Here is a 20,161-nt window from a genome sequence, read left to right on the forward strand (position 1 = left end):
ATTCGTTCGTGTAATTGTAGTTGAAAATAAAGATTTGATGTTTGAAAATGATAGTCATATCAATAGAAATTTAAATTTGTCAAACAACAATAGTGTAAGAGGAATTGTTTTAATTATTTGTGGGGATGTAGCGTGCTTGCATATGCTGCTTGCGACTTGACATGCAATATTATGCTCACTTTTGCGCTGACAAAATGGTTTTTTTTAAAAACAAGTAATCATCCAATCCGATTCGTTAAATATGAGTTGGATCATTAAAAGATTGATCATATTGTCCACTAAAAATGGATATCCATATAAATAAAATGAATATCGATACTATCCATTCTCATTTGTTAATCGTTTGTTTGTTATTTTTCACGATTTTTTTTTTTTTTTGGATGCCTAAGCTCTTATTTTAACTTTTAACGTGTGTTTTCATTTGATCAATCATGAACAATTATGTCTAAGCTCTTATTTTGACTCCTCTTCATGGCTCTAGATACTCTTTATATAAACTTCCATATTGCAAAAGGATGTACCAAATGATGCTTACATAGCATGACAACATGACATATCATCACACGCAACTACATACCTAGTTTGTCTTACATCAAATTGTAACTAATAACTATATAACATCACCTTCTTCTTTTTTTGGCATAAAACAGTATTACATGTGTATTGGAAGTGTTAGTGAGCTGTCTCCTGCACGCTTTCATTTTAAATTTTTTTAACTTTGAAGGGTGGTCGTCATTGTGCGAGGCAATATGAATACTATATGATAAATTAAATATATAGACCCAACACCAAGACACGGCTCCTTATTTTCTGTTTGGTTATCCACCCAACGGCACTACAAATTAAATACACCAATTCTAGTGTTGTGTGTTTTTAATTACTTCAATCGATGCTAGGTGCATGTAGTCTATCTGGATGAAATATTTGAACATCTCTCTGTCTTGTTGCTTTATGGAAGTATTTATTTTATTCCATTACTTATTTCTTTTTATATATCCACATAATTATATAGTATGTAATTACAAATACACTAATAATGGACCAAAAAGTAGAAGAAGAGAGAAGAAGGATATGGTTTGGGGTTAATAGATTTTCCACCAAAGAAAGTTACTCATAATTTATTGTGACACTTTCTTGTAAGTCTTATTTTAAAACTAATTAATTTTTAATGAAAATGATTTTAGTAACATGAATGTCTTTGACTTATTTTAAATCACAAGTTTTAAAAAATGATATCTTTCGATTGCTAGTTAGAGTTATGTACGAATAGTTATGCATGTTTTAGTTATTTCATTTTCTATCCATTGGCGGAGCCATGCACTCAATGAAACACCTTTTAATCGGAGGAGGTTGAGCCATTTGTGAGGTAACAAAAGTTAGTGATATTTTCTTACTAATAATAACATATCTTTATTCACGAGTTTTAGATTTAACTTATTTTGTTGTAATGAAGTATGTTCATGCAACGTTTGCAAGAAGAATTTCCAAATCTATCTCAGGGTCAACTAGACGAGAGCCTTGAAGCAAATTTCTCTACATGGTTCAAAGAATTTGTAAGGTTTCACAGATATTATCTTCTATACGATAATGTACTTAAATTAACTTCTGAAACTTAACTAAGTCTTACAATTTTTTAAAATAGGTCCGATGTAATCCCATTGAGAATAAGTTCTTGCGTAGTCTTGCTCGTGGACCATTGATAGGCGCTACATGTCATTCTGTTTATTTTGTTAATGGATACAAATTTCACACAGAATGTCATGGTAGCGCAAGATCAACAATGAATAGTGGAGTTTGTATCTCAGATTCAAATTGTGGTGATTATTATGGACGGATAAAAGAGATTATACAAGTGGAATACCGTGAAGCACCTTTGAAGCAAACTGTGTTATTCAAATGTGAATGGTTTGACCCAACTATGGATGTTGGTGTCAAAAAGCATAATCAGTTAAATTGATTGATATTAATCATCGTCGTCGATATAAAAAATATGAACATTTTATTCTTGCAATGCAAGCAACTCAAGTGTGCTATGTGCCTTATCCGAGCAAGAAAAAGGACAAGGATGATTGGGTAGCTGTATTGAAGGTCAAACCTTGAAATGTTATTGAACTACCAGATGAGGAAGTGGCGACAACTTCAGAACTGAATGTTCCATTCCAAGTTGAAGAAGTTGAAGTCCACGAGATAGATATGAAAGTTTTCATTGATGAAAATATACCCTTAAATGATCCAAATGGAGATGTTATGGAAATGGATGAACCCATTAATGATGGTTTATTGCAAGGGCATCATGAAATCCAAATAGAATTCACAGACGATGAATATGAAAGCGAGGAAACTGAGGAGGATGAGGACGAAGACGAAGACGAGGAGTTTGAAGAAGACATAGATAGTGACTAGTGTTTGATAATCTGCTATTGTATCTTCACCGTATTTTGTTTTATTTAATTTTTCTCCAAATATTATCATTTGTTTAGTTTTTGCTTTTCAATTTAGGATGACTAATACATGTAACTTTTGAATTTTAATCATGTGTGTTCTATTTATTATTTTTAACTTTAAATATATCTATTTGTTGTGTTAATATAACCATCAGGTTTAGTGTCCTATCAGAAGCACGTGATCTGATGGTATTCAATATTTCAGTTTCTTAAAAGGCTTCTCCAGTTTACTAATTTGTTTCTTTTCTTATATGATCTCTTCTCCATATGGTTAAACGCAATGCTAACTGTTTCACTCCTATATTTGCAGGCATAATTTGTTCCAGTTGATCTGCTAGCTCTTTTAGAGGCATTTTTAATATTTTAGCACACTTTCACTTGATTGGAAAATACTTTAGCAAGGTAGCTTAATTTGATTTACAGTAATGATAAATGTTTCTCTCTAGGTTCTGTTGTTGCAATACTTCTTATAATTATTATGAGTTATGCTTAATTTTATTTTGTACTAGTGATGGTCTAACTACACTGTTATATTTATTTTTAGGTATGGCTCGAGGTAGAGGTCGTGGCAAGTCCTTAGGTAGGAGTAATCCTGCTATTCACGTAAGCATGCCAACTATTCCAATGCCCACTATAGTTTCTCCTAACCAAGGTGGTACCCCAATCATTGATGCATCAACTCAAATTAACACCCCAACCATATTTGAGACACCTCTAGTTACACAAAATCAGAGTAATTCAATAGCTCGGGATCTGTCTACTCAGAGCATCCCAACATGTCATGGCAACCCAACTGCTGAAGGTGATATATCCACTAAAAGCAACCCAACTGTTGAAGGTGATATATCCACTCAAAGCAACCCAACAGGTTATAGAAACACAATTGCTGAAGGTGATTCTAGTAATAGCCACACACGGACCCATATTTTTCTAACTTCTACAGGGTTAGTCCACTCTTTGTTTATATCCTCATAAATTTTTGTCATGTAAACATGTCGATAGTGTTAGATTGTTTCAATTCAACTAATATAGTGAACAATTGATGGATCTGGAAATTTGGTAGCCTAATATAATCTGAGTATTCTTTCTATTAGAACTTAAATATATAATGTCAGATACTAATATTACTTTTGATTTACACAGGTTGGAACCTTCTATAACATGCTCTAGTTTCATAACCAAGTCTTTTAGAAGTGAAGTTGATCCCAATGGAATCAATTGGAGAAGTGTTTCAAATGATGTAAAGATGGTTATTTTGGAGAATTCAAGGTATGACTTTTCATCGTAAGTGAATTTGGAAAGTATATTCACATTTATAGATAGGATATTAATGTATTACTTTTAAAATTTATTTCAGAAAAAATTCTATTGGGATGTTTCCATTAGTGAAAGTGAAGTGAAAAGACACTAGTTGGCTAAGGCAACAATAAAATACAAGAATTTCATTTCTAAAATAAAAGGGGGAGGAATTAGGCCAGGTTATGTACCTGAGCATGTGTGGGAAAGATGGATGCAACTTTGGGGAACTGATGAGTCTATTAAAAAGTCAGAAACAAATTCAAAGAATTGTCGTGGTGGCCATGAAATTGCTGCTGGGACTCACACGGGTGGCTCTATTTCAATTGGAGAATATCGCAAGAGACTTGTAAGTATATATTTCACAAATTATATAAGTAACATCATGTTTTCTAATATAAACACTTGTATTTTAAATACACATAACACAATAAATATGATTGTATCTAAAAGTGATTTATCTTCTATACAGACTATTAAAAAGGTAGGGATCCAACACTAGCCGAGTTACATTTGCAGGCACATACGCATGGTCATGATGGAAAGTCTTTTGTTGATGGGCGTTCTCGAATTGTCCATGTAAGTTCAAAACTTTGAAACCTATCTAAAAATATACATGTCAATTCTCATTAGAAGGGGATCTTGACTGGAAATACAAGAAGACAGTTAGATGTTATTTCTAGTACTTGAAGATGTGTTGATTTGATGTGGCATACCTATTTTTTATTTTTTTGATGTCCAAAGAAGTGGAATCAAAGCTACTGTCCCAGCTATGTGTTTGTTGCCCTTCCTTGTTGCCTTGTTTGGTGTCTATATCTACTTTGTTACTTGTCTCCTTATGTGTTTGTTGGAGACCAATATATAGTTGTACCATGTATTTTTGACTATCTGGACAGAGTAGAGTTCTCAGTTCTCACCTAACTCTAGAACTATCAAGCTTAATATGCAACTTGGTTAGCTTAATATGCAACTTGGTTAACTTACTATGCAACTTGGTTAAAAAGTGAGGGTCATTTAACATGCTATATGTGTACTGGAAGGTTAAGTGGCAAGTGATTGACTAAGGATCTATTTGTGTATTGATGTTAAAGTTCACCATCTTTGATAGTGAAACAAATCACAACTATAAGTAATCAACTCATTGACTGTAAGTATCTTCAAGTTAAATGTACTGCAATCAACTTAAAAGGTTATGTATTTTCTGCATTTCCAAGTAATGATTTTCCTTGTTTATTTGCTTTAAAAATCTTAGATGGTAAAGTAGTACTTGTTAGATGGTAAGCCTAGATGACTTGCACCTTTGCTTAATTCATTACAAAAAAATCTTAGCTTAGTGATAAAGAGCATATAAAATCCACTAAAGTATCTGCATTAGTTACAGGGGTAGGGCATTCCAGCTAAACAAATTAGCTAAATAGTAAGACTTTAGATAAGAGGTTTGAGTTTTTGTGCTAGCAAAACATCTGGTGTTGCTTTCTGTCCATAAATACCAAAAGATGACTGATGGGACCATTCCTCAAATCTTTCTGATGATTTTATCAACTCTCCAAAAATACCAACTTTCATATGCTTGCTTCACTGTCTGAGGCATGACCTATTACAATCCAAAAGCTGTAAGGAAGAAGTTCCAAGCTTCAGTAGTAACTGCAGTGTAGAAGGACATGGTTAATACTTGCTGAGTTTTGCTGACACAAATAACACCAGTGTGAGTTCTTTTGCATAGGTTGTCTTGGGTTAGACATGCCGCTCTGACAAATGTAAAGTGTGTGGTTTCCTATTCTTTAGAAACTTACATAGTTGACCAATATAATTTTTTTCCTAATCTTTAATGCCCTCTCTTTACCTCTATTTATTACTAGAAACATATGAAGAGATCTTACAGGAAAAAATGGCATCTCAATCTGATATTGATCAATCTGAAGCATATTACCAAGTTGCGGGCGCAGAAAAGAAGAGAAGAATATACGGTCTTGGATCTGAAGTGAAAAATTACTACAAGCATAAGCTTTGTGGCTCATCATCTGTACGACCTTCAGTTTCTCAATCAGCATCAACAACAAATATGGATGAATTTGTAAAGGAAATGCTTCCTGCACTTACTAGTCATTTTCTTCATGTTATTATGGAGTTGGTACAAGAAATGATTACTCCCGTTGACAATCCGTCACCTTTGACCCCCATAGTGCCTCCTCCTGTTACTACTAATGAGGTTGATCCCTTAGTTTCAAGTGACAACGATTCTATCCCATAGTCCCCTGCAGTTTTAACTTTTGATATTGTCTGTTGTTTTGGAAATTATAAATTGTGCAGTAACAATAGTTTATGAATGTAGCTGCTTTTAAGAATAGTTGATACATTGCTTTTGATGTTTTGAACTAAAATATGTGATTTGAATTTTGCTATCTACATATTTTGAACAGTCTAAGTATTATTTCATGTGAATGTTGGTTATTTTAGGGGTATTTAATAATTGTCATTTAATTTATTTTGGCAGTGTAGATTTAAAATAAATAAATAAAATTATTTTAAAAGAATTTTTTTAGCAACAAATTTAATGATGATTTGATCGTTTCTATAAAAAAAATATTGGTGACGGAATAGCGACGAACTTTTAAGTGGAAAATGTGCAGAATATTTTGCGACAGATTAGTGACCGACACTCCGTCGCGAAGTTATCCAAAGTGACGAAATAAATTATGAAATTTTCAACGAATTATATAAGTATAACGACGGATTAATTCGTCACTAAAATGTGGCAACAAATATCGTTCGTCTCTAAGACGTCGCTAAACTTGCGACAAAACTCATTTTTTCGTCACTAAGAGATTATTAACGAGAAAAATAGTAACAACTGACAATCCGTCGCTAATCCGTCACTAATCCGATATAGCGACGGAATTTCATCGATTAGCGACGAATTTCGTTTGTCGCTAAATGCTGATTTTTTTGTAGTGTTAGCTATATGTTAAAATTTTATCTTGATGTATTTTATAGGTTATATATTTTGACTTCCCATATATATTTTTTTATATGCGTCTACTTTTAATATTTTGACACCCTTTAATAATTTTTTTTGGCTCCTCCACTACTTCTATCCTACATAAAATAGTTTATAAATTGAACTTATAGTTATTTCAACATTAACAAACGCGTACTTAAGGAACGTTTGATAGGCCGCATTAGAAGAAATATTCCATGTATTATGTATGATATTATTTAATACTATGTTTGATAGGAATTTGGGCCTATGTATAACTAATCCATGGATTAGTTAAACATCCAATATGGTAATTGATATTATAGGATGTATTACTAATACCTTCCATTTGGAGGTATTAGTAGCACATATGATATAACACCATGAATAAGTTTATGTAAAGATAAAAATATCCCTCAAAATATTTTAATTATTTTATTTGATTTCTTGATTTTATGTTTTATATTTGTACTAGTAAATTTATTTAAATAAATTAGCTTACAAATTATTTTGAGAGAGTTGTTTGTTACTAAATAAATTCAATACAAATCAATATTTGAAACTTGAGTTGTTTAACATTTACTAATTAAAAAGGCAAATATATCACTACATGACATTTGTTATCTTAATTGAATGTATCATATATATAATTATTTGTATTTTGAACAATTTAAAAAATTACATACATATTAAAAATACAACTTGTAATTTTATGTGTAAATGTAGATGGTTTATTTAATTTTATCACTGTTGACCGTCTTTTCGATTTTAAAAGTAGATGGTTTATGTTTTTTAAATTGAAAATTGACATTTTGTGAGTGATCAATTTATTAAGATGACAATTATTTATCCTCAAATAATTCAAGTGAAAAGATAGCAAACAAGACAACAAAATTGTTCTTCTCATAGCTAGTTAGAAGACCATAAAAAATAATATTGTCCAGCAATTATCTACCTCGATCCAATTACATAATAAACCCAATTACATAATAATTCAAGGGTATAATTGGAAATAAGCTTTTCATAGAGTTTTAATCCAAACATAAGATGAGGTGAGAAACAATGAACCAAACACTTGATAAAAATAAACCCTACGTACGTTACTAATCTTTGCATTATTAATCTTTATACAAAATGACCCCTTAATATGTTAAATTTTACACAAAACAACTAAAAGACTACCGAACATAATATTAATTATGCTAGTTTTTATACATTAATAATTTCTTCCTAACCAGCCACCAAAATACGTAATTTATAAATAGTTACTTGACATAAAAACAGGAATAAAATAACTTAGTAAATGAAATTAAACAAATAAGCCCGTCTAGCTCAGTTGGTAGAGCGCAAGGCTCTTAACCTTGTGGTCGTGGGTTCGAGCCCCACGGTGGGCGAATTATTTTTTTTAACGAATAAAATCAATTTTTGTTTCTTTTTTACTCGATGGAGGGCATTTCGGACAATTCGTCGTCACTCATCAACAGAATCCTATCTTCCCTGGGCAGCCAAACAAAGTAAACTAAACTTGAAAAGAGCCGCAAAGCTGAAACCCCTGATACCCTTCCGGCGACAACATCGCCACATTTTCCGCCGTCGCATCCGGCGGCTCATATGACCTCGACCGGTCAATTGAAACCTAATTTGGACAACGAAAACGATACCGGAAAAGCATCTCCGGGGGACAGTGGAGGGACTTCAGGCATGAGGCTCGTTGTGCCCTTACAAGGTGTAGTTCAAGGCAGAGGCGGCCTTATTTTAGGCTCACTCATTCCTTGTGCACTTTTCTACTTCCTCCAGTTCTACTTAAAACGACACCGTACTACCCCGTCTTCTTCTAATCCTCCGTCACCGTCCACGTCATCGCCAAACCTCTCCGAGTTACAACGCTCGTCTTCACGTTTAAATTTGTCAACTCGTGGTTCTGTTGGCCGTGTCTTCTTGTCTTCAAGGGCTAGTTTGGTTGCTGCACCGAATGATTCCCCTTACTACATTGGAATGGATAGGTTCCGAGCGGATCCGTACGATAAATTGGATAATCCCGATGGTGTTATTGATCTCGGAATTGCGGAAAACAGGGTATAGTCTGTGATTTTTGCTGTTGTAAAAGTCTGCTAATTTATGCGTTCATTTCTTCTTTCTGTACTGGAATCACTGATTTTACAATGTATTTCTTCTTCTGTATTTGCTTGAAGTTGTCGCTAGATTTGATTGAGAAGTGGATTTCAAGCAATGTGAACGGTTCCACGCTTGGAAGTGGCGGTGATGGATTGAATATCAATGGAATTCTTACATACCAGCCATTTGATGGATTGGCTGAGCTGAAAGTGGTAATGCATTTTAAATCTGAAAAAAATTGGTAATGCATTTTAGTTCATTTCGTTTTTCTACTGGAACTTGCTCCTCAGTACAGTGAGAGTTCTTGCTGTAATGCCTACTTGGTATGGCATGAGTTCTCTTCAGCATAATAAATGAAGGATGAGGTGGGGAATGGGAAATGGTGTTTGCTGAGATGCTTACGCTTTGATAGGAGCAAGTGATACAAGTAGGAGTCAGGTGGAAAATGATTTATTCCTTAATCCCAACTTCTTGGCATAGTAATTATCATTCTTGTTATGTATCTGAGTTGTTTTCCTTCTTTTTGTGGAAACTAATTTCTTCAAAGAGAACATTTGACCGTGCTTTAGCTCTCAAACACGGGAAACTGGAACCATTTGTATTCGCTTCCTATCATAGAACTAAAAATAATTATGGAAGGTCTTACTTGTGTTTTTCATCACTTTTAATTGTTTTTACTCCATTTATACTATTAGTACAATAAATTAGTTTGTATACAAGCGACTGGCCAGCAATTAATGGTACTTATCTTCGCAGTCCAGTCAAGATGAATTAATAGACTTCCCTTTCTTGTAGGATAAATGAATAAATGCATGTCTTTGTATCGTCTAGTTTCTTCCTCTTTCATATTTTAATTTTCTATGGTATTTCTTACTGTTTGATTTTCAATATATGGCATACTTACAGTTATTACTTCGTTTGCTTGTTAACCAATTTTTTTCATGAAATAACTAGTGCATTCATTAAATAAAACTGTTATTCTTGAACACAATTGGCTAGTCCTAAGAATGCAACTCGATGAGGAAAAATAAGGAATAGATGGCTACTGAATATGCATGTTTTGTTGAAAATCTAGGCACCAGTCTTATAGTCTATCGAACCTGTGTTGCTCTAGCCTCTAAGATCACAAAACATGAAAAGAAAATTTACCTTGTTGTTTTGGTACGACAAATAACTTCTCAAAAAAAAAAAAAACTTTAAACAACTATTCATTAGTACTTGTTTCCAAGTTACTTTTTGAAGTGCAAATGTTGTAGAGTATATCTAGTTAATTTCTAGATTCTATGGTCAATTGACAATTGTAGAACGTAGTTTATAAGTTTTTGTGGAAGCATAACATTGGTTGAAGCGAATGACTTGTGCTCTCCTTATATTGTCTTGGACAATCCTCCCTCATGGACTAGCTTTTAAGGTTGACTATTGAGTTAGATCCAAGATCTATTTCTTCACATGGTATCATAGCCAGGCTCATCGATCCTGGTTGTTGTGTTTTTCAATGTTAGATCCCGCGTTATGTTATCCATGCTCCTCCCACCACCAGTTTTCTAATCCTGCGCATTTCTGAGTGTTAAGTTCCGCGTTGGTTGAGCAAATGTGTTATAGTCTCATTATATGGTCTTAGATAGTCCTATCTGCATGAGACTTTAGGGATTGAGGTAGATCCGAGGTCCATTTCCTCACACATACATCCCAAAATAGCTTTCAACGTCAATGGCACATCAAGCACTGATGTCAAATTTTGCCTCTAAAAGCTCCTATTCAGTACAAGTTCTAGAATTGTTGTGTCTTCTTCCAAAGAGGCAACTTTGATCGTTCAACCTCAAAAGGGCATGAGACATTCATAAACACCAAAAGAAGCATCTTAATTAAGTCAAAAAGTACAAATGTCAGTTACATACTCTATCAAAAAATGGCACCAATGTTACATAGAGCAAATATTTTAAAATTAACGTAACACTATAAAAATGTAAAAGACTACCAACATATGGTACTTTGGGTTGGAGGCATTTGGTCAATTATGTCTAGTTCTCCTAGTGGTTCAGGGGTTTTAAATTTGTAATTTTTCGTTATTAGTCATAATACATAGAATGCCTCATTGCTACTTTCTGTTATTGTGCCATAGCCCCAAATGGTTGAAGTTGAGGAGTAATTGGCAAGTCATTAGTGTCCAAATTTAATGAAATGAGTCCAAACACTAAAACAATATTGAGATGCAACAGGTCGTGACCATCGAATATCAGTATTTGACATGGTATGAAGTCAGAGCACTGTCATAAATTTAGAACATGCTTCTTAGCTAGGGAGCATTATCCGATGCCCAATATTTTTTAAGTTATCTTCAGCTTATAATCATTGAATTTGACCGGAAAAATCTTTAGAAGTGTATAAAGAAAAAACTTTCCAGGTTGGGCTAATAAATTTTTGATATACCCATGTTTACAAGTAAAGTATTTTTTTTTTGTTTTGCTCTGGAACAGGGAGGATTGGGATGACCTGAGGCCATAGGTTCTGGTTTTGCCTAAAAAATTGATATTTCTGTTATTTCCTCTATCCTTTGTCAATTTGGTTGTGTATTTTTTTATGTCTTATATTTATTAAGAGAAATTCAAAATTACCAATTAGGAGAAACAACCTCTCTACCTCCCAAGGTAGGGGTAAGGTATGTGTACACTCTACCCTCCCCAAACCCCACTTGTGGGTTTACACAGTGTATGTTGTTGTTTTGTGGTTCCACATTGACTTTTGTGTCAAGGAAAAAGAAGTTGAGGGCAGAATGATATTTAAACAGAGTGAAAGAGGGTTACACAACTTTTTCTAGTTTTTAAAATGTATAAAATTTTCTATTTAAAGAGAGTGGGGACACATTTTGCTTTCCTTGGAATATTTTGATCTTATACTAAACATATTTATATGCGTGTAAAAAATATAGAGATTCTTTTAAAAAATATTTAGCTTATTTTCACTTCCATTTTTGTTTGGTACGATGATGGCATGAGTTGAACTTAAATGGAGAAACACGGTCTGTGAGGATTCATATAGCTAACAACTTGTTTGGGATTAAGGCGTGGTTATTGTTATTGGGCCACATTTTGGGACAACCTGAAAAAAAGAAATAGGACAAGTATTTTGGGAGGAAGGGGTATTAACCAGCATCACTAAAGGCACGTTTAAACCTTGAAGTTTGGTGTAAACTCAGTCTGAGTACTTCACATTGGCCATTGCGGAAGCAACTCTTTGGCATAGACACTGACGCTTTGAAGCATTCTCATGGTCTCTGTCTTGAAGAGGTTGATGCTGATCAATAAATAGAGCTAGCAAAACAGCATATACAGCTAACAGATATTCTGGATAAATATGATAGTGATTAAGAATAGAAAAGTACCGCACTTGTGGGATTACACTTGGTATGTTGTATTAAGAAAAGAAAAACTAGATTATAGATTGTTTTATAGATATACTGCTTGTATACATGGGTTTTCACCCAATTTGATGGATATATATATACCGCCTATATATTGGGGGAGGGGAGGGGGTCAATAATATTGTGTACTTTATCCCAAAAAAAAAAACAGAATTGCACTTGCTTCTGGATCAAAAAGTCCAAAATAGTTTTTGAACTTGATTGCATGGTTTTGACTCCCTATACCTTATTAAATGTAGTAACCATTTTCCCCCATGTATCTGTTGTTTGCATTTATAGTTGTTTTTTGTTGTGTTACACATGTGTTTCTTTTTTCCCACCTTACTCTACGTCTTTCTCCACTAAGGTGCAAGTTTTAAGTGCACTTTGTTCTTAAAATTTCAGCATCCCTTGATGCAAATCTATGCTTTTCGCTTTTGACAACATCGTCTTCAATAGATCAGGACTTTGTACCACACCTAATTTGTACTGTATGCTTCTCTTTTGAATTTCTAAGATTCTTCAGCGATCCAAATCCAGGCATCTTAATTTAGCAATTTCTTGTCTGCGAAAATGTGACTTCATCAATGAAAAGAAGATTAAATTGAGGCAGGTAACCCGTGGAATTAGTCAAGGTGCACGCAAGCTAGCCTGGAAACCACAGTTATTTTTAAAAAAAGAGATTAAAACGAGACTTTCAGATTACTCTAATCTGGTTCTGATCTTCCAGGAGTTCACCTAATTTTTTCTTTGGGATTTAGAGTATACTAGTGTTGTTGATATCCATGTAATTTGTTCTTTACAGTCCACCTATTGTAGTTTCAGTCTCTTAGCAATTTAATTCGCCTGCTGTCTAATAGGGTATCTCTCGGGCACTATTATTTGTTTTAACGTCTAATTAAATCACCTCTATCAGCTATTTCTTATAAATGATATATTGTAACATTGTAATCTTAATTTTGTAGGCCATGGCAGGCTTCATGTCTCAGGTCATGGGAGAAAAAGTGTCATTTGATCCATCTCGAATGGTGTTAACATCAGGTGCAACTCCGGCCATTGAGGTTCTGTGCTTTTGTTTGGCTGACCATGGGAATGCTTTGCTTGTTCCAACCCCCTATTATCCTGGGTAATTTCTAATTTCAACCTGATTTAATATAATGTCACATTGTCCTTTTCTATCTCCTCCAGTATGCACACCAGTGCTGTGCAGCTCGTGTGTAACTAGATTCTGTCTGCAGCTTTGATAGGGACATAAGATGGAGAACTGGTGTAGATCTTATACATGTTCACTGTCGTAGCTCCGATGCTTTCATGGTGGACATAACAGCTCTTGATCAAGCATTTAGTCATGCAAGAAAGCGAGGGCAAAAGGTCCGTGGAATACTTATCTCAAACCCGTCTAACCCTGTAGGGAGCATTATGAGTAGGGAAACGCTATGTGGAATCTTAGATTTTGCGAGGGAGAAGAACCTCCATGTAATATCAGATGAAATATTTGCTGGATCTAATTATGGTGGTAAAGAGTTTGTAAGCATTGCTGAAATTCTTGATGAAGAGGATCCTGACAGGGACAGGGTTCATATAATATATGGATTATCCAAAGACCTTTCTGTGCCAGGGTTTAGGCTCGGCGTTCTGTATTCCTTCAATGAGAATGTTGTGGCAGCATCTAAAAGGTTGACAAGATTTTGTGCCGCTTCAGCACCAACACAGAGCCTATTAGTTGCAATGCTTTCAGATGCTGGGTTCATCAAGGATTATATGAGAACAAACAGAGAGAGATTGCGCAACGTGTTTGACTTATTTGTGGCAGGTCTAAAACAATTGGGCATTGAATGCATGAACAGCAGTGCAGGCCTGTATTGTTGGGTTAATATGAGCGGATTGATTTGCCCTTACAATGAAAAGGGAGAGCTTGAGCTGTGGGAGAAGCTCTTGAATGTAGCTAAGATAAACGTGACTCCAGGGTCAGCTTGCCATTGTATTGAACCTGGATGGTTCAGATGTTGTTTTAGTACGGTAGAAGAAAAGGACATTCCTGTAGTTATGGAACGGATACGTAAAGTGTTGAACGTAGTTAGGCCTGCTGATTAAATGTTTATAGCTTTAAAATGGTGTATGCTGTGTTAGTTATGTCATCTTTTTTCTGAGAATGCACTGTCCCTATTTTGGAATTCGATATGTGCATCATTGACACTTAATACTAAAGTTGCACTCATGTTGCCAATTATAATTCCAAGCTGTACAGTAGAATGTGAAACGTGTTGCACAAGTTTAAATTAAGAACGGATAACAGAAATGACTTTCTTAGGTGACGAGACAGTAAGCCCTTTCAAAGTTGTGCCAAACTGTGAATCAAGATGCGCATCTTTCAGATTAGTTTGAGTTGCAATTGCCTCTTCCACTTGTTGTGCAGTTCGCCAATGCTGTTGCCAATTCCAAGGATGCAGCTTCCAAAATCATCATCATCCATCATTTCCTGCAACAAGTATTATATTGTTCTTGTTTAAGTCGGGCATATATAAAGAGGGTTAATTGGAAAATGTCTTACTGCTATTTAATGCGAATTATTATGCACGTGTTTACTAGTTGTTGGGTTAAACAGGATAAGTGATTGATGTTTTTCAGAGAACTACCTTAGAGATGGTCTGCTTCTGCATTTGAACGGTTTTCCTTTGGTAACTTCTTCTTCGGCTCATCATTATCAGCTCACCTAGAGTTAGTGGATGCCTTACTTTGATGCTGCAATTGTTTTCACGAACTTGATTGTTATTAAGTGCTTTCGGAGGAACATGAGAATGCCCTTTTTCAGGGTTGCTGCAGTTCTGAAGAAAGCTTGTATTAGGTGATAATAGAGGGAAGAGCTTTTCCAGAAAAGCAGTCCCAACCAAGCTTGTAGTTCCAGTGGCATAACTAAGAACACTGCTGCCCGCTTCAGAAGTTGGTGAAAGAGGAGTCTGTAGCTGGCTGTGGTGTATGTCTGCTGTCGGAGAAGTTTGCTCCACAGGAACAGCACTTGAAATGTCCACAGTTGGTATGAAGCCATTAGCTAGGAGGGAAGAAGGGGCTGAGCTGAAGGATTCATAAATTGATTCAGAATCAGATGCCTCAACTTCTGATTCTGACATCTCATCTTCTTCATGACTACCATGCTGATCAATGTACTCGCCAATTCCAGCCCAGAAGTCATCTCTACCTTCATGCACAACCCTAACAGTTGAAGGTAAGCCAACAATATTTTCGTGTGGAGATGTCTGGGAGAAGAAAGGGAGTGGTGTTCCTGGCTTTTCTTCCCATTCAAAGGGAACAGAAGCAATGAGCTTAACTGGGGGTGTAAACGTAAATGCACCACTTGTAGTAGCCATAGCTACAGGCTTTGGTTTCCAATCCTTTATCGGTATTCCTGGTCTTTCTTCCCAGATAAACGGAATAGAAATTTGTTGTCTCTCTTTCTTGCAGGTTGAATTCCCAGAAGGGTTGTTTTCTGCCATTGGAGCAACATATATTGTCATCGCCATTTTCGTTTTTTTCTTTGTTGGCTGAAGGAACATCACATACATATATATATATAGCAGAGAGTAAGTGGGTTAGAGGAGTTTGCAACTAAACCTACATGCCAACCGCACCATTTCTGCAAAGAAAGGTTAGGCAAACGTACTGTCTGTTATTGATTATAATATATTATTAATATGAAGATATCTCTCTTACCTAAGCACTCGTGTGAGAAGAATTCTTTGACTAAACATTTTTGGGCAAATTCTTTTTGTTGAAGAAGCGTGGTGTCATAGCCAATTGAAGAATTGGTCAACAAACTTGATATGCCTTACCAAACTACTTAAAACTTTTTGGTAAAATTTAGGCTGGGTAGTGGGTTCAATGTTCACTAGTAGTTTATTAGTGCTCTACGAACTACTACAATAGGAAAAATCCTTGGAGGCCTTCTCTTGAAATTTTGGTCAATTTTCTATGTACTTTTCACCACTAAAGGATAGTTTGGTTCGTGGTTAGAATTATGCATTATTAGAAGTGTTTGAGACTAGTTATATCGGATTTAGTTATGCTTGGATTGGTTGGTTAGTTTAGGTATTCCATCTTCAATTCATACTAAATAAACATATTATTGGTTTTTTAAACGCATTATTTTCCTAAAGATGATCATCTTACTTCAAATTTGGAATAGGTTAAGAAATAAAAATATTTTCTATTTTATTAGGATTTTTTTTATCGGTATCCAAATGAAAATTAATGATGGGATTAATAGTTTTCTCTTCTTAATTTTATTTTAATAATTAAAATAGAATAACTCCATGTACCTCTTTAACGGTTTAACCCACAATGTAGGTATATATGACCTACATTGTGGGTTAAAGAGGTACATGGAGTTATTCTATTTTAATTATTAAATAAAATTAAGAAGAGAAATCAATTATTTCCTACTTATTTATTAGTTAAAGTAATTTTAAAAGAAAAGAAATAAAGTTGAGTTCTTTAATAGTAATAATAATTTTGTTAGGAAAAGAATATGTTTAAAAAGAAAAAAGAAACCCTACTAGAAAAAAGGCATTTTGACCCATTAAGTAATAATAAAGATATTTTTGAATTAAACTATTAATGAAGGGACATTTTAAAACCAAATTATTAACTGAAGACATTATTATTCAATTTCACATAGTTTAAAACATTTTGTTTTCTTATCCATTGTTTTATTCTATTTTATAATAAGATTTTCTTGAATATGTTTGTGGACCAACTAATTAAGACTTCACACTCAATGTCCACATTCTCATTATTAATCACCATGATTTTGATTTGCCGCATTGGATTGATTTAGCTCCTATGTAATGGCGATTTAATTATTTTTAAAAACATAAGCAGGTAATTATACCATGATCTAAAGGGTCTGTGACATGTAAAAATAAATAAATTATTTACTAAATAATTATTCTAAAAAAGACGATGAAAGAAAATTTCACTTAAAAGAATGAGACAATTTCATATATATACAATAAAGAAATTTTATTTGTACCCAATGTAGCTAAATTTTCATTTACATAAAATAACCAAAATTAGCAATATACGTATGGGCATCAAAAATTACTTTCAACAAAATGACTATATGTATATGTAATGTATCTGATATTGTATAAATATGTATATTCGTGTATAGATGATGAATAACTATATATTAGAGATGTATATACATTTATACACATTGTTGATACAATAAAGTATACATTGCAGATCGATTTTCCCCCCAATTCCAACCAACTCAAATCTTCTCTAAGCAATTCTCAACGTTTTGAATCTTTTGATGATATATTATTCACTCAAAACGATTAACGTTTGCGACATATCGATTCTAAAATTTGAGTTTTAAAGATTTTCAATGGCAAACTTCAATGGTCATCAACTCAAATCTTCCTCAAAACAATTCAAAATTTTTAGTAATGAACTTCTCTTTTGATATATTATTCACTCAAAATGAATTTTAAAAATGATTCACGTTTTCCTCCCCTATTTTTCTTCAATGACGAAAATAGTAGTACTATATTCTAATAATGACGCCCAAAATAGAAACAGAATAAGAAGGAAAAATTAAGGTAGTTGGAAGAAAGCAAATCATGATTCAATTCTTAGCTAGTTGTTTTCTCATGTGTATGGTGAGTAATTAAAAAGGAGTTGGAAATTTCTTAAGATGGTTAATGTGTTGAAATTATGATAGTCAACTGACTAATTGAAGTAAAAAATGAAAATTGGACTAATTTGGGTTAGTAAAAGTGACCCAATGGTCATTTTCTTTACGGTAACTTTAGAAATTCCCCTTTATGAGTTAATTACTTAGATATATGTTAATTTGTAATATTATAAATCTTATCAATTTTAGACTTCAAATATATGTATTTGACATATCCAGTATTATTAGTTAAGGCAATATATATAAGATTGTTATACTCATATGTCAAAAAAGCATCTAATTAATTAGTGAGACAATATTTAATTATTTCAAACTAGAAGATAAATTATAAAAATAGTAGGAATATTTGTCTAATTAGGTAACTTTCTCTCTCTTAAAATATACTTAAAAGAAGGAGGAAGTTAGTGTGGAGCTGCCCAAATAGGCTAATAAAATTTCCAAATATGATTTTTAGGGAACTCCTAGTTTGATTATTATTTGGATTTCATAAAAGTTTCCTCTAGGCTCTATATATAAAGTAATTATAACCCCAAATACATCATTATATATACACCCATCACTACGACTAATCAGTTGCATAAAAACACATTATAACCAAATAATTAAGAAGAAAAAATGACTTCTTGTGACAAAATAGAAAACCCAACTTTATGCCCAAGGAATTGTTGTTCCTATGCAAATTCAAGAAATCACGATCCCTATGATGAAATATATTTATTCCACAAGATGTTTCTTCTTACTATTAAAACCGGAAAAGATGATTTGATGATGAAGACGAAACCACAAAGATGCATGGTTTGCAGGAAGAAGGTGGGATTACTAGGGTTCAATTGTAAGTGCGATGAAATATTTTGCGATACTCATAGACATCCAGAAGAGCATGCATGCACTTTCAATTTCAAGTCTATAGGAAGTGCGGTTTTGGCCAAGAAAAATCCACTATGCAAAGCTGATAAACTTAAGAATAGGATTTAAATTACTATTATTGATTATGTATCAAGTTTGTTATTAATAGTACCTAATAGTGTAATATTGCACTTCCGTTTCTATTAATGTCATGTATACTATTGTTGAGTATAAGGTACAAAAATTTAAGCCACAATGTTCAATTTTTTCCACCTTAATTTATTTTAATGTATTTTCCATCTCTCAATATAGATACTTGACCATCCCAAATTGGACGTATAATTAGGGTTAATGTGTACTTATCTGATATGAAAGACGAAACAAGAAGATGATTAATTTATACTCCCTTCGTTAATCTTTCATCGAAATTATATTATTTTAGGATGTTCAACAATACTTATCTAATTTATAAAACCAATAAATAATTTATAATTTTGTATCTATTTTACCTTTGCTATTAATTACTATGCATTTTTAATTGTTTATATAACTTATACTCACTCTATTCCATATTAACTGAATTTGTGATGTAATGCACACTTATTGAAAAAACATTCAAGGACATAATTTAAATCATATTTTCCACTATTGTCCTCTGTGAAATCATAAATCTAGAAAATATCAAAGGAAAGGGCAAATAAGGAAAAAATTTCAAACATCCATCTTAAACTTTGAACAATGAAAAACCCCCAAAATTCAGTTAACATGGAATAGAGAGAGTATTTGATAAGAGTGATTTGGTAAAATTACCCAATTATTTACTATTTTTTATTTTCCTAGTCAAATCAATAAAAAACGACTATTATTATTGGACTGAAGAAAGTAATTTTTAAATTATACACCATTTATATTTGAAAGTTCCATAAATGATACTGTAAGAACTTTAAATTGCACGACTAATGATATATCTTAACCTACCATAATCAATTGCACAAATATAAGCTATTTGAGAATCGCTATTCAAGAATAACCGACATTTAATTTTTTAAATTTCATGTATTTAGATGTATTTGACTTAAAATTTGATATGATTAATTAGTGAAATAATATATAATTATTTCAAACTAAAAGATAAATTAATAAAAATAGTAGGAATATTTGTCAAATTAGGTAACTTTTTTCTTTCTTAAAATATCCTTAAAAGAAGGCGGAAGTTAGTATAGAACGGCTCAAATAGGCTAATCAAATTTCCAAATATGAATATTAGGGAACTCCTAGTTTGATTATTATTTGGATTCCATAAAGGTTTCCTCTATATATAAAGTGATTATAACCCAAATACATCATTATATATATACCCATCACTACGACTAATAAGTTGCATAAAA

General features: G+C 33.2%; 2 protein-coding genes and 1 non-coding gene across 3 annotated transcripts; 2 read left to right on the forward strand and 1 right to left on the reverse strand.

The window, feature by feature from the left end:
• Positions 1–8,038: 8,038 nt before the first annotated feature.
• TRNAK-CUU (transfer RNA lysine (anticodon CUU)) lies at positions 8,039–8,111 on the forward strand. The gene has a single exon. It is a non-coding gene; the product is annotated as a tRNA-Lys (tRNA).
• Positions 8,112–8,182: 71 nt separating this feature from the next.
• Positions 8,183–14,492, forward strand: LOC125828235 (probable aminotransferase ACS12). The gene is made up of 4 exons (XM_049507550.1): positions 8,183–8,793; positions 8,910–9,044; positions 13,198–13,358; positions 13,471–14,492. Exons 1-4 carry the CDS (start codon positions 8,329–8,331, stop codon positions 14,324–14,326), a joined length of 1,617 nt encoding a protein of 538 aa, XP_049363507.1. The 5' UTR covers positions 8,183–8,328; the 3' UTR covers positions 14,327–14,492.
• An 88-nt stretch (positions 14,493–14,580) lies between these two features.
• LOC125828236 (uncharacterized) lies at positions 14,581–15,756 on the reverse strand. The gene is made up of 2 exons (XM_049507551.1): positions 14,869–15,756; positions 14,581–14,711 (listed from the first exon to the last, which is right to left on the reverse strand). Exons 1-2 carry the CDS (start codon positions 15,748–15,750, stop codon positions 14,604–14,606), a joined length of 990 nt encoding a protein of 329 aa, XP_049363508.1. The 5' UTR covers positions 15,751–15,756; the 3' UTR covers positions 14,581–14,603.
• Positions 15,757–20,161: the final 4,405 nt, after the last annotated feature.

This window comes from Solanum verrucosum, unplaced genomic scaffold (assembly GCF_900185275.1).
Source record: "Solanum verrucosum unplaced genomic scaffold, falcon-dt-bn FXZP01000047.1, whole genome shotgun sequence".
In the NCBI taxonomy this organism is placed as follows: Eukaryota; Viridiplantae; Streptophyta; class Magnoliopsida; order Solanales; family Solanaceae; genus Solanum; species Solanum verrucosum.